The sequence below is a fragment of the Gallinula chloropus genome (genome assembly GCF_964237585.1).
Source record: "Gallinula chloropus genome assembly, chromosome: 12".
NCBI lineage: Eukaryota > Metazoa > Chordata > Aves > Gruiformes > Rallidae > Gallinula > Gallinula chloropus.
Genome location: NC_140097.1, coordinates 13,106,403 through 13,124,951, shown reverse-complemented (window position 1 = coordinate 13,124,951; position 18,549 = coordinate 13,106,403). Strand labels below are relative to the sequence as shown.

Below are 18,549 nucleotides of genomic sequence, written 5' to 3'. Positions count from 1 at the left end.
GGGCGCTTTGTAATTTTCACACAGACACCTGGAAGAGCAGAAAGGTAAAGCATGCCACAAACCAGCCTGTGTTCATCCCACCTGAACGATAAACCTTTACAAGAATGCTGGAGTTGCCACTGTTGATACAGAGAACTACAAGAACTTTGCTTTATTTGTATTTTTATTTTTGTCTGTTCCTTCACTGCCCCTCCTGTGGCATCAGTCTTCATTGTGCAGAGTAAATATAAAGGTGGGACCAGTAAATACAAAGTTAGGACCCATCTGTGGGATCGCAGTAGTGCAAAGTCCATGGCTCTCTTCTTTTAAGACACAGCTTGGTGCTCAGCCCCTGTCACAAAGAGCTGTTTAAAAGCCACACAGGGGTGAGTAAGAAGCCACAGAGCGAGTGTTGCTGCCTAAAGCCTACCAGAAGCAAGGGATCGATCAGCACAGAACGGCATGCATTGCCCAGCGAGCACCTAAATCAACATTCATACATGTCACTCCCCACAACATGGAGAGAGATTTATTGGGTATCAGGTGCCCAGAATCATAACAACGATATTCTCATTTATTTCTCAAAAATAAAATCTCAAAGTGTGGTTATGCATCAACTGCACCAGCTCCTCAAATGAGATTTAGAGGAACGAATCAACGTGACATGAAGTTGGTTAAGGTAATTATCAATACAAACGACACAAACCGATACGTTAGTGCAGTCACAAGTGACCTGGAAATTCAATGGAGGCAGTTAAATCCCACTGAGAATGACATGTCCACTCAGAGCAGGAAGCTAGTGCTGCTTGGGAGGCAGCTCACTGTGTCCCACCACACAGCGTGATCTAAGGAACCACAAGACAAGAAGTAAATGCAAGCTCACCATAAGGAAGCAGGAGTGCAGGAGCACACAAGTCCCCCGCAGCCAGCAGACTAGTTCTGGCACCCCTCTGGACTGAAAAAGGGCATCTGAAGTGCTTTGGCAAACAACTGCCACACAGCAACCACTGCTCCTGTCCTACCTGGCTCAAAGGGATGCCATTCCCCTGCTCACATTAAGTCTCTCAACTTCAGGTTGCAACATTTCCACGCAAGTGGGAACTACAGCCCTACACACCAGTGGCACCTTGCAGTTGGCTGGCTTTACTTGTACACATCTGAAGGGAAAATGAACTAAATGTGAAAAACCTGATGGAGACCAGCAGCACCTAGCTACAAGCATCTCTGTTGAGAGCAATGCAAAGATGACTTCCAAAGGAGGTGGACCCTCCAGCAGCTATCTCCCTTCAGCCTCAGCCCAGCTCAAGGCTGTTGGCACTAAGTAGCCTTTTAAAAAAATTCTCCTGGACACTGCACTCCACTGGTAAACCTCTGATGGAGAGGTTTTATTACTATTTCTTAAACAACGAGGGGAAGGCACATGGTAGAGCAGGGATGAGGTTTGAATACATAACGAGCAGAAGACTAGTATGCTTTGACCTCTCTTCTAAAACAGGTCACAGTTTTAAGCATAATATGGTACCACCAGAAAAGATAGACAATTAGCCTCTGTCTAAAATAAAACGTGTTGCAATTGCTACTGCTATCATCAAAGCAGATGTAAGTGGCTCATTTATAGCAACTAGGAAAAAGGCAAGAGAGAAGGGCTGGGAGGGACCAGGATAATATGCGCGGACTGGCAAGTGTGAGAGATGAGCTCGGAAGATACCATGGAAATAACTGCAGGACATACAGAATATGAAAGATTAAACCAATAACACATGGTCTCATCTGCTTGAAGGAAGAGGAAAGGAGAAAAGATGACAGGTGGGAAAAAGGAAAGGATGAATCTTGAAACCAAATTGGTTAGCAGTGCCCCCCACATCATAGTGGGGAAAGAAGCCTTTGCCTCGCCACTGTTCAGTGGGAAGGCCGGCTACGTACAAGTGAAATCTGTGATTTCTGATCTTCCTCTCCCCCTCCCATGGAGGGATCTAAATCAGGTCTTTGTCTGGAAAAGAAGGCAGAGGTTTTCTTAAAATGAAACAAAGGGCATCCTTCTCTCTGCTATCCCTTGAGGTAAGACAGAACGAGCGTGATCTTGCTGCATTTTGACACACCGAGAGTTACCAAATCCTCTCTATCACTGCATATTCCCTTTACTTTATTTAATAAATGAAATCTCATCAACTTATCCTTCTTCTATTATCACTGCTGACATCAATCTGATAATATTGGCTTGGCGTGGAATCGTGCTATTATATGTCCTCTTGATATTTAATTTAAGAGAAACGTCTGCAGTGGGGTGAATATGTGAAGCAAGCTTTTTATTACTGGCAGCAGTAAGGACGCTGGGAGTGAATTAGACATTCATCTTAGTCAGGGCCAATCTAGTGGCTCAGAAGAGGTTTTCTTCTTAACCCTCTCCTAACTGTTCAATAGCAGCAGGTAACGGCTGCTCCAGTCAATAACTGCATTCATTTGTCTTGGCAAATTCATTTCTACATGGATATAAACCCCATGAAGAAGCCCTGAGTGTCTCGTCTGGGAGGTTAAAGCAAGGTTCTTTGAGAATTTCCATCATAAAGTCTGCAATAGTAGGGAGAGAGCCAGTCTGGATGTCTGTCAATTAATCAAGAAGCAACACAGCTTCCAAAAACAAACCCACAAACTTACTGCAAGAAGCGATTAAAGCGCTATCATCAGGATGCAGACCCCACAGACAGAAGGTTTCAAGCACAGCATAATGACTACTACCTAGCTGCTGCCGACAGGTTCCCTTTTTGGAAGGATAATGATGGACTCACTATTGGAAACCAAGGAAAAGCTGGAAGATGCGTGTGCATTTGCTAGTCCTTCCAACCAGCTGTAAAAAAATCCACTAGCCAAGAGCAGATACCACATTAATGCTTCGGGATTGGCAGGTTTTTAGACTAGCACAAGATCAGTAGCTCCACAGGGAGTACCACACCATCACTTGGCTTTACTGGGTGGAACAGCAATTCCAGATGGAGTTAAGAGCAACATCCTCTTTTTAACTTTTACACTGGGAAACCATTCAGGCTGGGAGATGAACGATGGTAGAGACTGATGGTATCTAAACCAAGACATTTACAGAGCTCTGCTCAGAGAGTGAAAAACAAAGACCCGCAGGGTCCCTCGTGTAAGCTGGCTTCCCAGGAGCTGCCTCCAGCACACAGCTGCAAGCAGCGACCGAAACGGGGCAGCAACCTGGCATTTCCCACAGGCTGCAAGATCCAACAACTGGATTAGCTGCTTCCTGCTGCATTATTTGACTAAGACCAGCATCTCGGCTAACTTGAGCAAACCACATTAGTCACCACTGTCACTACAGCGCAGTCAGCCTCCGAGGTCAGCACTGAGGTGCACAGGCAGCACTGAGAGCACAACCCAGGGCGCACAGCAGCGGTTTCTGTGTGTCAGGGAGGAATCACAGACGTGTCACATAGTTGGTTATCGTGTTTATGTATATCCAGGGTACATTATGTGCATTTCAGACTAAGCTCAGTGATGCTTTAGTCACATAAATGCGGTCTGCTGCCACGCTGCACTGTACATACATAAAAACCGATAAGTGGTTAACTGACCTGTAAAACTGCATTCTCCCTTGGGTAGCGGTTGGCTCTGATGGCTTCTCTTTAACATGTCAGAAAAATAACTCCAGACAGATGCAATACACAGCACATAGAAAGGTTCCATCCCCTCTCGTTATTGCATCCTTGACATTTACAGCAGAAAATTAAACACAACCGAAGCATTTTGTTCAGATATAACAAACTCATCAGCACAGAACAAACAGCCAGGAAAGCCAACTCTCAGCACAGGCTGCAGGATGCTGCACTGTCACGAAGCAAACACTATGGCCTCACACAACCTATGGGATTCCCTGATCCTGCACGTCAGTTCGGTAACGTGGCTTGAATGAAAGAGGGAAAAGTCACATTGCAGCTGTTTGGCAAGAGAAGTAAGAGATGGAAGAAGTTTAATAGATTATCTAAAAGTCTACTAAAAATTCGGTAATATTTAAGCTAGATAAGCTAGTGCAGTGTAAACAAACTGCATGCCTCACCAATGTGATCAAGAAGGAAATATTTCTGATCAGCCTTCTGTATTCAAAACACTGCTCATCAGGCTTTGCCACTCATCTGGACAGAATACAAGGCCTGCAGAATTAAACATACTGTGTACAGTAAGAGGGGATGGACTAAAAGAAAAGGTTAGACCTCATGACAATTTTCATGAGAATAAGGGTGCTACCTCCAAATTTCAGCCCAAGCAGTTGTGTTCCTGTCTGAATCCTTCCCATACGCCTTGTCACACCGTCTGTCTGCAGCACGCTCCTTGCTCAGCTGCAGGGTTTCCCCTCCCTCTCCCCCCCTTGACAGCTGCATTGCAATAACAGGTGACCCGATTCTCTTCTTCCCTACCTTGTCCATGGCAGTGCCTAACGAATGCATATTTATAAAGTGCTAGGAGTTTCTGGCTGACTCTGTGATCCTACAAAATTTGTCACTTGAACACTTCCCCATCTCCACTCCTGTTTTGACAGCTTGTTTGCAGCTGCCACACGATCCCCCGCTGCAATCCATGCACTTGGTGCACCCTTGTCCTTTGCAGGACAGATATCTCCTTTTCCTTCCCATCACAGGCACCCAGAAGCTGTTCTGAAATCTTCTCCTGTGTAAGTAATTAGATTCTACCACTGAGAACAATAGTTAACATGAATGTCTAAATCTTGAGTGTCAGCAGCTTGTTGTGTCACTGTACTGCATTCACTGGAAACAGCCTCACCCAACCACATTTTCTTCATCAAACAAAAAAACCCCAACCCCCAAACTCTAAACCATACAAACTGAAGTGGAAAATAACTAAAATTTCACAGTTTTCCCTAACAACCTCCAATTTTGGAAATCCAACAACAATCTCTCCATGTCAGGGATGGAATTGATGCAAAGACATTGTGTGACCCATCCAGTGCTGGTTCCAGCTCTCCCTCTTTCTTACTCTAATGCATCACAAACTCTCCTGTCCTCCTACACGGTTTATCCTCATACACAAATGGTCATTTCCCACTCAACCCATGGGTCATCCTAAACGACTTTGACTTATAATTCATCGTGCTTTGCCAAATGCAGTTTCAACCAGATTTAACTGGCAGGCACCAAGGTTTGGGTGGTGGGCTTGGGGTCTTCCAGGGAGGAGGAGAGTAGCAATATGCAAAAAAATGTACAAAACCATATAAAATTAAATGATCCCTATCCCACTGAACCTGCAAAGGCAATAACTAATCATCCCTATTAGCATTCAGCACAGCAGATGGCAAGCAGTTTGGAATAATGAGAGACTTTTCCCCACAAGTGGATAATTCCAATGTACATTTGGATGTAAATTCTTTACTGATTATGATGGTAGAATACTGAGTTATGAGAAACTGCCAGTTTGGAAGATGAAAGGAAAACTACTGCCTCCTCCCTTCACTTGCCAAGAGATACAGAAGTTAACAGAACTGGATCTCCTGCCCACAAAGCCGTGCACCATTTTTTCCAAAGATGCCAAGCTACTAAAAGTTGACTAGCAAAGATGAAGAGCCTAAAGTTAGCAGCAAAACGGTCTCTGGAAGCCAAGCAGGAATGAGTCAGAATCTTGTTGCTGGAAGGAGTTCTCTGAATCAGAAAGGAAGCTGGCTCAGCTCCCACAAGGCAGAAAAGCAATATAGCAAGCAATAACTGAATGTGAAAACAACACACAGCCCAACAAGTGACCCGAATAGGGATTTTCTTTCTTCAGATAAAAAACAATATCTAAAAACTGGTTAAGATCTCAGGTCAGGGAAGGGAATGCATGCAGCTTACAGAATGCATGCAGCACTGGCCCTAAGAATATATGAGTTGTGGTAGAGCTATAATGTCTGAGACATACCTGGGGAGCTGCCTGCTGCGAGAATCCAGGGCCCATACTCTTTGTTGGTCTATTAAAATGCTTTTTGAGGAGGGGTTTAAGTAACTGAAGATGTGATATGCTAATTTCATATAACCAGAGGGACACGAGGGACAGAAAGGTTCACTAAATTTTTCCTATGTGAGGCGATCTTGTAATGATGTCAGACTGCTAACAAAATGTTCTTTTTAAAAGAAAACCCTGACCACTCATTTGAGCAGCTGTTACTTTTCTAAAATGCCACTAAAGCACCGTACTAGGTCCCCACAGTGTACATCAGACTACACAAAGGGGTACCAGCAACGGACAAAAATATGAATCCATTAGTATATGCTGCACTGACAGAGTGGCACATCCTGCTAAAAATGCAGAAATGAATTTTGAGAGAAGAATGAAGCTGCCAGCATTAAAGTCCAGGCGGGATCTGAAGCTAAACATTCACCTTATTAAAAAAATCCCCTTCCTTCTGCCCACATGCTCTAATCTTCAGAACCACAGTGCCCCCTTTTACCACGCTGCGCAATTTGCTGAGTACTGACTCAGCAAGAATCCCATTTAACAGCCACTCATCCCCCAGAGAACATCAGTAACGGTGCTTTCAAAGAACACACACAAAGCCTTGAAGTCTGTTTTGTTGGGGGGAAGGTTGGGATGTTTTTTTTTTTCTCTTTGGCTTTTAAATAAATATTATGATTTCAAGAAATTCCTCAGAGGATTTGGAAAAAAAAAAGGGGGGGATTTATATAAAATAATTTAGATAACATGGTTTAAAGCCTGGAGAAGAGCACACAAAATGTCTCAGGTTAGTTAATGAGAGCCTTGCCTACCTGAGGCTGCTCCAGCATGGTGCTGGTGGCACTCAAGAGTCAGCACAGCACTGATAAGTTCTCTCCAAAGTAACAATATTGACAGACAGGCAAGAGACACTTCCAGGAATAACAAGAAAACAAAAAGGATAGGAAAAAGAAAAGAAAGGCAACAACCCTCTCACAGTAGGCTGAGTACCACCTGGTCTTGAGGTTGATGGGACCCTATAGCCAAGAAACCTATTTTATCAGAGGAACTTCAGGAACTAGCAAAATCACACCAAATAAATAATAAAATAAATTGATTCATCAAAGCCAAGTCTGAGATTTTTTTTCTCCTCCCTTTACATGAGAGGAAAGGACCTCAATCTCTCATCTGCCAACATCAACCACCCCAACTTCCTGATAGATCACCAGGATGGAAGGGGTCCACAGTTGTCCCACCACAGTACTTCTTTCCTCAGGATGTGGATACAGAAGCTCTGACCTACAGAATAAACTATTGCTCTCCACAAACTTCCCCCACTCTCCCATCATCCCTTCATCACTCCAGAAGACTGACTTGACAGCAAGTTAAAGGCATTTTGCACAGCACATATAGCCCAGAATCAGGAATACAATTACTGTTCAAAATAGCAACACTGCCCTTGAAATCAGTTGCTACTGAATTAATGACCAGATTGTTAGGAGTGTTACCTCAACTTTGCCTTAGGCTGCTAATTAGCAAACAAGTCATTAATTCACTGGCAACAAGTGGTTTCTCAGGCATTATTGCTACTGACATCTTTAATTCACCACTCTTTTTGGAAAGCTTCCCCAGACAACTTTAACCCCAACCCTCTACAAATCAACCCCACGCCACGACCACCAACACACCACCCACCACACCACCCACCACGCACACTGGAAGAGAGAGGCAGAGACAACACAGTGCGAATAAGCTGAGCTGGGTCATTAATTAATATTCACAAGGCCCTTCTCTGCTCAAGCCATGGGGAGGGGGCACCAAAGGCACAAGTAGTTCTCCACTTTGGCGCAGACCTGTCTTCACCTCTAAATGCACAATAAAATACTATGAAACCTAGAGAAACCTTGTTTCCACCGTGGTACACAGCAGACTATGTGATTTCCAATCTGAGGGCAGAGATCTGCTTCTATTTTCACTGCATTCCTCATGATAAAGAGCTCTGAACTGAAATATTTCATGTACTCTGATGCACAAAGTATGTCTGAGGTTTGTTTTAACAGCTGCACAAATATCCATGCTTTTGAAAACAATCGGAATTTGGCCTGCCAACAAACCCTGATCTAAGGGTTTTATAATGGCAATATTACTCCAGAATACAAGTGCTTTCCATGTAAAAATCGATAGCAATAGAAACATGCCTAATAAGCTACATGGAATCTTTGGCACCTCTTCCTTTCCTATTCAGGTCTTCTTTTATAAATTCCCAAGTTCTACCAACGTACCTTTGAAGAAATGCTCTTGCAATTTTGAAACGATGTATTAATATTTTATACCAGTTTTTCAGCACTAACAGAACTGCAATCTCAGTTCATTGGGCTGATTTATTAGTCATCCCCCACCACGCATGAGAGGAAAGACGGTATGAGAACACTAGATTAGAACATCATTTTACTAACTGGGCAGAAGGAAAGTCTTATTTAGAACAAGCATCTTTGTAATCCCCAAGAACTGAACTCCATAAGGAAGACTGGCAGTTCAGATAAAGTATACAATCTAATAAATTTTCAGGAGTTAAAATTCAGTTCCAAAAAAGAATCATCTGGCCCAACTGGAATATTTACACACATCCGTTACACATATTTGACTTCTACTACCACATACCATATCCCTGAAGTAGTAAGGGGGCATACCGTGCTCAGAAACCAATGCATTGCTACAAACAGTTGCTTAACAAGGAGCCTTACAGAATTCATAAAGAAAATGTTTACATTCTAATGTAAACAAGGGAAAAATCTTTGTGCAGCACAATTGAAAATGATTGAAAGTTTTTCTTTCAGTAAAATTTACACCATGACACATAGCTCAAAATTGACAAAAATTAACTCTTTTACCCTCTTCAAAATTAACTCATTTGCCCTCTCCTGAAATAACTTTGGGGAAACTCATGTCTTACAGTCTTTTACACCAATATTCCAATTTTCTCCTAAGAGCAACTTTATACAAGTGAGAAACAGCAAAGCTTTGACTAACGACCATCTCTTTATTTAAAGATTACACAGAACAGACTCAGCACAGACAGAAGCAGGAACAGCCAACACAAACCAAGTGCTGAGGGAAGAACAGGACCCGGATGGAGCCAACCCATTTTTTGTGAAGATATCATCATTTCAGGACAAAAAAAAGCACTATGTTGAGATAAAGCTGGGGATGAGTTCCCTGCAGTAATCAGTCTTTTATTCCTGAAGACTCTTAAATCCCTATTGCAGAGCCTCTTAATTTCAGCACTGAATTAATCATTTATCTAATCTAACGATAGGAGAAATCCCAGAGCAATTTTGTTTGAAAGCTATGATGTCTTTACCCTTCCACTCCTTGGGCTTCACGACTGTCCACATAATTGTTTCAGAGCTTACCTCCTGGGCACAGCCCTCTGTTGAAATACCCGAGGCCTCACAGAAGATTTTAAGATTAAAACACTCAAGTATCACCACGTAACTATCTTAAAAACTTCCCAGATCTACAGGAACAAGGAAAAAACAAGAAAGAAAAAAGGCAGTTCCCTCTAGGTTCCAGTTAGCGTTGCCATTTTAACTGAGGGGCCATCAGCCTCAAAGTTTTGTGCAATTCAATAAAACCTTCATTTCCATGAGTACAGAAAGCAAGCCATAAATTTCCCATTCCCAGCAGACAGCCCATCTATGAACTTTCTTCCCCTACCCCCACCAAGTCCGTGTGCTTCTCTACTCCACCTTCAGCCCACGAGGATACTTACTACTTGCCAGTTTCTTTAACGTAATCACCTTAAGTACTCATGTCCATTAAGTTTAAAGATCTTAGGACCATTAAATGGAACTCTTAGATGCTAAGTCCCATATGGAGTAAATCTCTCTGGCAGTTTCTCCATTGGAAAGCTGCCTTGGATTCAAGGCTGATCTCTATCAGGGTAAGATACTGATGTCTTTTACACACTCCTTGGTAAAGGCACAAAGCAAATGCAGTCCTCTCAGCACAACATGCAAAGCAACACAGCCATAGGTAAGCAGCTACAGTAACAGTCCTGCAAACTATGAGATCTCAGAGAGAAATTCGGCTTCAGAATAATTTTATCTTTTAACAGCTTCCTAATCCCTTCACCCCACTCCTGTAGCTTTACCTTTCTGAGACTCACATCCCCCACCCATGCCAATTCTTGCATCCAAATTTAACAACTACAAAAATAAAATAAAAACTTGATAAGACAGCCTTAACAAAAGAAAATAAATCAATTTTTTTTAAAAAACAGCATTTTGAGGATAAATCTAGAGTGCCTGCACTAAGCCATAACCTCTTTACTGATGGTTTTTTGCTACCTCTTAACAGATTCAGGGGCTGTAATAACATTTAATCCTCAGAAGCTAATCTAAATGTAACACTCAAAAGAAGACAAAGACAACGCAACAGAAAAAAAATTTGGCCACTGCCTTTTGGGAGTGCTGCTTTATCCCCGGAGCGAGTGCATTAATAGAGCTTGGAATGAAATGCCATTTTATTCTCTGTAGCGGGGAGGGGATTAGCAAGTTGTCTTCTCTAAACCCAGTCTGAGTCATGGCTCTATGAACACTGAGAAAAGGATGTGGAACGAAGCGAAGGGCGGGGAGCGCTGGCTTTTTATTTACATGCTGCTTCCTTTGTGGGTGGTTACTGATGTGCACAGTTTGCTAAACAGGGAAGGAAAAGGGAAAAGAGTTCTAGGTGCCCAGACTTTAATTCTGCTGGTTAACAAAAGAGAAGAAGAATAATGCACCAATTATAACAACATCATTGAGACAATATGTCCGTGGCAACTGTCCAACACACCACAGCACGTAAGCAACAAGGGTAAGTTGCTTAAGGTGCTGAAAGCTGTGCTGAGTGGCTTCGTGTTGCTAGGATCTTCTTCCTGGGAGAAAGAAACAGGTTGGACAGAGCCCAGAACAAAGGGGGAGACACTGAGGCAGGAGCAACACAGAGACAGGAACAGGGTGGGTTCAGGTGAAGAAATGAAGAACCAAGTCTGCTGCACAAGTCAGGCCATGCAGGCATCAAGCCTAGCATCCTGCCTCCGCGGGAGCGACTGACTGTGTCAGTGGTTTCATATGAAGCTCAGCACTAAGCACTTCACTTCTGTTTCTATACAAAGGGGGAGAGGCAGGTGTACCTGCTGGCCTCGCAGGCGTGCTGTGAGGGGTCGCTGGTGGAAAGCTGGTACAATATTCCTAAATCCTGCAACGCTTGATAACTGCTAAGGAGAGGAAACAGTCTGTGGAACACTTGACCGCTTGTGCGGAGCTGTAGGTGTTGATAATGGAATTACAAAAGTCAGTAAACACCAAGAAAACACTGGGGCTTTGTTTCAGATATTACTTATCTTTGCTTCAGCAGGGACTCTGAAAAACAGGCTGCTCACTGTGGGAGTAGCCACGGCTCTACTGTCCTCTTCCTCCATAAGCTAGGCTGATATACAATGCCAAGAGACAACATCTGTAGGGTAGATTGGTGTCACAAGGCACAAGTGCCAGGGGCAGGTCAAAAACCTCGCAGTGAAACACTGAAAGCACTCCAGCACGCAACTGAGTTCAACCCTGGCTATTGCTAGCTGTTTCTACTGTAAAGAAATAGAAAGTACTATGTTCACCTTCTCCCTCAGTTTCACTAGAGCCACACTAGTGTTTATCCCTTCTCAGTGTGTCTCCCAGCCATGTCATCTTCTCACACAAAACTCACATTAGGGCAGTTGTCTTTCTGCTGCAAGGAAGACAGCCTAAGGATCTGTCCCTTTACGACAGCTCAAGCTCATATGGCCTTCAAATAGAAGGACATTGTACAATAAGGCCAGAAGCCAGGGACTGGCAGATGACGAATGCTCAAAGAAAAGGGGAAAAAACCCCTAAGAGACCATAAACACGTTTTCTGACTCTTCAAAGGCATTAGCATTTGTGTTGGTCTCAGCCACTAACCTCTGCAAGTCACGGCTGCGGTGCCAGAGTTTCCTATGCTACCAGACTTAATCTCCACAAGAAACAGAAGAGACCGAATGAAACTGAAACCTCAAGAGCCAAACTTAAAACTACTATAGAAAATAGGTTACAGTCTGTAATAGCAAGTGAAAGTCACCACCCAAGGTCCCAATCTCTTCTTTTACAAAGTCACAAGGATAAATCATGGCTACATGTGTTCCAACAATTGGCTGGACATCTGCAGAAGCAAACCAACGAAAAGACTGAACCGATCAAATTCTGTCAGAACTCTGTCCTATAAATTTTTAAAATTTTATTGAAAACCAGAATTTAGAATTCTACTATGGAAAACTGCATGAAAATGCACGCAATGTGTTAGCTGCCTTGTTTTGGCTTCTTTAGCAACTTCTTGCTTGACTGTCCAAACAAAAATGTGAAATTACAACAGGTTATGTGATGCTTTGGCAGCCAAATATAATTTTAAATAAAGACAGCACAATATACTACACACCCCACTAACATATTCATCACTACTATATTATCTATTTATGCAATTAAAGTATCATACAGTCTGGACCGGACCCAACTGGACTACATATGTTGCTACTCCAGTTTACTGCATGTTGGCCAACTGTTTACCCAACTGAGATCTGAGTGCTGCTTTTGACAGTGTAATTGCTTTGGACTCATTAATATTAAAGAATTATAGAAAATATTTTTTCTTGGACAGCTGTTAGTGCATGTGGAACAATAAGCTATATAACACTACTGGCAAATACAAATGGAATTTAGACACTAAATATGCTCATGGTAAAAAGACAACATTAAAGGTCTGCTAACTCTACCAAGGCCAATAAAAAAGGTCAGGAAAATCACTGCACTCATCCTAAGAAAATATTCATGATAATTACATCTCTATTTTGATTGAAATTTACAGCGCTAAGATTTAAACTGTTTACCTTTTTCTTCCCTGGACAATGAAAATATTAGCAGTGGTGCCATTCTTCCTGCTCCCATGCACTAGCCCAATGTATAGGTTAAACACACTGGGGCAGAGTTGGAACAGATTAAAGTGTTCCGTTGCCATTTTTAAAAACCTGTTAAATATTCCCAATAAATGTGAATTTTCTACGTCCAGGTCTTCTCCCTCCTCCCAATATGTAACAACTTTATACCAAATTCTGTCAAGCTTGGAGCAGAGTGAGAGGATGCTCACAACTCCTCAGCCCCCTAAATAACCTGCCAGTGGGTAACCTCACACTCCCTTTACAGGACTATCCAGAGGCGACACACAGAGCATCATGGAACACAACTGGAACTGCTGAAAAGATCAAAAATGGCTCCTCACTTTATCCACTCCTCCGCCTTGGTGGCTGCCTCCTGGTACTGCTCGGATGTCAACTTGTAGATCTCTGCATTCTGAAACAAAGAATATAATGCTCAGTTCTAAAAGTTAAAGGCATCTCAGATCTTATCCCGTCACGTAGTTATCTTCTATAATTAATAACGATTTCCAACCACAAACAGCATATTCAGTTCAAAGAAAGAAATGCTTAAAAAGTTGATTTTGCTTCCCAGCAAAGCACATCAAGGCCACAACATGTCCTCCATTCCACACTTCACTTTTGCAAAGGGAAAGAGGGGGGAAAAGGTCAATAACAACCAACCACCAGCTTTGATTATTCCGTGGAACCACAAAAACAAGGTGTTTCCAGCATCAAGGCATTTCGAGTTCCTTGTCTTTTGTTCTCTTTTTTTTTTTTTTCCCCATTAATTGCTGTGAAGGATCTTCTAAGTTACCAACATGCAAGTATTCAAATTGGCTGCTAGCACTGGAAAATCCATTTTACATTTCAGCGCTTCTACTTACGTTATGTATTCTTTAAAATAAAATTATGCTGCCTGTTTCCCTTTTAACAACGTAGGGAGGCGTATCAGGTATCAGTCAAGGCGCTGCCAAGCAGAGTCTGGAGTGTCTTGCTGCAGGGCTTAAGAGGTTTGCATTAAATTCTCCTGAGCTTGCACAGAAAGAGTTTTAGTTCACAACTGCTCAGCCGCTGAACACGGAGGATGAGGTCCCCCTCTCTGCTGCACTTACAAGCCCCCCAAGCACAAACGGCAGCAGGGAACGGCTGCGCACCCCCCAGCAACTCCGCTGCAAGGTCTTGTGTTACTAAACTGCTGATGAAGCTGCTTTAGGTAAAGCCTCTGGACTTTATACTGAAATAGCTGCAATTGCCTCACTCAAAACTCATCTGCAAGGCCCTCGGTCTGAAAAGCCACATGCAGAAAATATGCAATAATCAATCAAAAAAGTGACAAAACGGTATTGAAGGCGAGGACAGCTATTCATTTAGGGCCGGTTCTAGCTGCTATCTCATCTCTCCCCAAATTTGGTCATTTTATATAGAATACTATTCTTGCTCTTCATTTATTTTCCCATAAATGCAGCTGTGGTCCTGCGCATGATGAGACGACACATATTGTTCGGTGGTTAGAAAAAGGAAAGGACAGATATAACTCAAGTTCTATTAGCGGTTCTGCCACTTGTGCAATCTTGGGCAAGTCACCATTTTCCATCTGCAGGCGAGGGATAACAGCTGCCTGTATCACTGGAGTTGTGTGAAGCTCAGCTAATTGGGAGGTTTATACAGGTTTTCAGAGCCGAGGCTTCAAGGTGCTATATTTAAGCATTTTATCTCTGGTGCCTGAATTTATGTCACATATCGAAAAAACCCACAGAACAGACTTTGCTTTTCCAAACTTTGACCTAGGAGACAGGCTTAAACTGAGAAATCATGGATGAGTAACCACTTCAGAATGCATCTTTGCCAGCAAATAGTCATTAAAGTTTTTATATACTTAGTTGTTACATAATGGTCAAACTTCTATTCTGTTAAGCCCATTTTACTCCTTCCTATAATGGAAAGTTCAGCTCGTAATGGAGCCTTTTTCTCCGTCCTATAAACAGAGCTCATGACTTTTAGCTCCCTGCTGTTACTTATTCACACGTGAAACCACAAGACCGGCGCTTCATTAATTAAATTTGCCATTAAAAATTAAATAACGTGAATAAGTAGATGTAAGCGTTATCTCCATGGGTTTCATAAGTCTCACCGTTTCTCCAATTACTACCCAAGCAATTTTCATATTTCAGACTGACTGATTTCTCAAAGGGACTCGATTTGAGAGATCAACACCAGAGAAAGTAGGAAAGAGAAAAAGCAAGGTAGTAAAATTAAACATTTTTCAGGCAATAGGAAGTAGCCCCGTCAGATACTATTAGCCTGCAGCACTCTGCAGTGAAACAGCAGCAGGAGAGGAAAACAGGAACAAATATGTTGTACGTGAGACCCAGCATGAGGTTGGCATTTAACCCACCTAAAGAAAGAAAAAAATAGCCAACCGATTCATTTACTGGTTGCGCTGTCAATTAAAGCGGCTGTGGCACAACCTTGTCTAGTTTATTAGAGAGAAAGTACAACTGCCCAGTACGATGGCCAGGCCCATCTGCAACAACATCAGCTACAAAGACGGGCAAAAATAGCTGGGAAAGAAACCAGTATGAAATAGCTCCGGATCCTGAAGCTGATGAAAAGAAGGCAAGTGAGAACCTGAACGGAGAGGCAAGAATCTCAGGGAAGGGAAGGAGGAGAGACCTGACCTCAAAGAAACCACAAGGCACATGGCACAATGTGAAGATCAAGGAGGGGCAGAGAGGACCTTCAACCTGAAGATGAAAGCTGCAGAGTTGTAAAAATGAAAAGGAAACATCTTTGCATGTGATCCACCTCAGCCTCTTCCTTTGAGTCAGACCTCACTGCCTTCTCCTTTCCCCTCAAAAAGCCCTAAAACCCAAAGAAGCAGTATTTCCAATTCGGTGAATCACTACCTTCAGATGCTTCCCCAAATAAGAAAAACAGAGCTTTTCCATTTAATCCTGAGTTTGTTCAGACTCGTTAAACAGGTTTTCCTTGGCCTTTAGGCCCTTTCCTATGCTGGGAAAGTTGGGTTCACTTTTGTCCTAAACACTAAATGAATAACGAATGGGCTAAATGAGCAGCAGGTCTTTCAGCACGGGGCACAGTCACGGCAGGATCCGTGACTTGGGTCTTCCACTTACAGAGACTAGGTCTCCAAGTGTCCTCAACTAGATGACTTCAGATGCAAGATCTGCTTCATTTTCAGTACTTGACCCTATCCTGCTGTGCCAGGGGACAATGTTTCGACGGCCTACAAAAATCTAGGACTTTACAATAAGGTGGCAAACGAGGAACCAAGCCAGGACCCACCACTGCACCTCCCGCGGCTTCAGAGCCACCCACGCACCAGGGCTAGTCAAGCAGGACCAAGGTGTGGAATTTGCACTTGAAACGAAGTCTCAGCTGCCTGTAGTCTTAGTGAAGTCCTTTAGCTTCATAAAACGATATTCAGTTGCGCAGTAAGAGAGAGAACATTCAACACAAAATTACAACACATCAACGCCGCTTTTAATTTACTCTCACAATATTTGATGCTTGAGATAAAATGGCAGCTCACAAAGAAAAAGTTGAACATAAGACCTCAACTAATATTAAATAAAGCTCCTGGCAGTCTTAGTTGCAGAAATAAGTTTAAAAACATGACCAAAGGACACCACAGAGGCTCAAATAACAAGAGACACAGAAAGAATGAATGAACCACCTAAAATGTTTCACTTCTCTCAATAAAGCTGAGCCTTAGGGGAGCCAACTTCAGAACATCAGAGCTTTGTCATGTGGGAAGAGAGCTCTCCAGAGAGGACAAACAAACTAAACAAAGAAATGTTAGTTGGAAAGATTTTTCTCCTGCTATTAAATGATGGTTCGTAGCAAATAATAAAAACACTGAGAAGTTATAAAAATACATAACTAGAGCCTGAAGACCAACAGAACCACTTTCTTTTGCCCTGCTGCTTTTCTACAACAGATTTGTTGCTATATCCTTGCTCCCCACTCCTCCCAAAACACCCTTGCACTAAAAATTCCCCTTCCAAAGGGAGCCAATTTTAAAACTTAAGAGCTAAATTTGGAGTAATTTAATTCAGCATTCCTGCTTGGCTGCAAACACGCGGAGAAACTCCCAACGCTCACTACTACACCTCGCTACACTGCCCAGGCCCTTTCCACAACATATAGCAAAGAAAGTAAGAAGACTGAGTTCTCAGGGTTATTTCAGGAGGGAAAGTAATTGAAGCATAAGAGGAAACCCTGCCAGCTCATTCTCACACTGACATTAAACCACATTCCTTACAACTTCGGTGAAACAGGCGCTACTTGCAATAACTCGTAAAACAGAAAACCGAGCAACGTGAGCATGAAGAGCTAGAAATTAATCAGAGTTTAGGCGAAATTCTTTGTGAACATCAAGCAGCAGCAGCAACCTGACACCAGGACACGGATTTCTCCATCAGGTTCAGTCTGGGTCAGTAGATCAGAAGTTGTTTGGATTCATAAAAAAACACCCAACCGCCATCACCGCAAGCTGTCTTGAGATATTTTGACACCTTGGAGTATAGAAGCTTGTCAGTGGTCACAGTGCTTAAAGATACAAAGAGGATTAACAGCTGTTGAAATGCTGCCAGCCTAGATGAATGCCAGCGATACCTCCGATGAAATGGAGCAGGCCAGCGGAGGCCTTGACAAATGCTGCAGACGACAGCCGGGGGATTAGATGGTACAATCTGCCTCGCACCTGACAGACGCATTGCTTCGATCCCCCCTCCCGACATCCGCGCTCACCAGCGTCCCGCAAACCCCCTGCGGCAAACCCCACGAGAGCCGAAAGGAGCACGGGAGCTGGCGGCGGGGGGAACAGGCAGCATGCCACGCCAGTAGGGAATGCCACAAAGCTGGGAGAGAAGGGGGAAAGGGAAGAAGGGGTTACTTCTCATATATCAAATGGCATCTGGGAGACATTCAGATTCCTTCTTCCAGCTGCCTCCAGAGCCAGAAATAAAAAGCAGTATGACTGTCACCTGCCTGCACGTGCTTGGGGACGGGGAACACGCACGTGGTCCCAGACACAGCTGCTGCCACAGGGACAGGGGGAAGGGGCAGAAAAATGCCAGGTTAGGGCAGGCTTTGGGAACCAGCTCTGCCGGCAGCAGTGCCAGAGGGAAGCGGAGGCATGCATGGGCACCACACACCTCCCTGGGTCGCTGCTTTGCACGCACTATAAATCAGGTTGCTCATCCTCACTGCTCAGAGGCCTCCTGCAAGCAGCTCCTCACAGATTTGAAAAATTACCCCGTCTACCTGCACCCCTCCCGCAGGTACAGAGGCAGAGGAGCTGAACCGATCTGTTCATGGGGTGACCACTTGGATCTGCTCGAGTCAACCTACACCATCAATCACTGCTATCAACTCTGGTCCAGAACAGGGAGCTTGGGACTTTCAGGACATGCTGTAAGACGCAATCTCTTCACCTCCTGAGCTCACTCCTCCCAAGTTCCTGCTCAGCCTGTTTGTCGGTGTCAGCTAGCGTTCAGCTAAAAGAGATCATTCATATTTTCTCATTCCTATCAAGCACGAATGCACATACACATAGAGGCCGATTAGCAAGGAAGAGAAATATGCATATAAAGCATATCATGAGAGCACAGAAGCCAAGGGTTAAACTGCTTTTATGCGAATTCAAATGTTTT

The 18,549-nt window shown here is 43.4% G+C and overlaps 1 protein-coding gene across 1 annotated transcript in view; it reads right to left on the bottom strand.

Moving 5' to 3' along the window:
- The window catches only part of CHCHD6 (coiled-coil-helix-coiled-coil-helix domain containing 6), a 109,483-nt gene that overhangs the window by 39,043 nt on the left and 51,891 nt on the right, over window positions 1-18,549 (bottom strand). Inside the window, exon 5 of the mRNA XM_084269662.1 lies at window positions 13,234-13,304. Within this exon, the coding sequence (XP_084125788.1) occupies window positions 13,234-13,304 (71 nt within the window). The remainder of the gene's footprint in view (window positions 1-13,233; window positions 13,305-18,549) is intronic.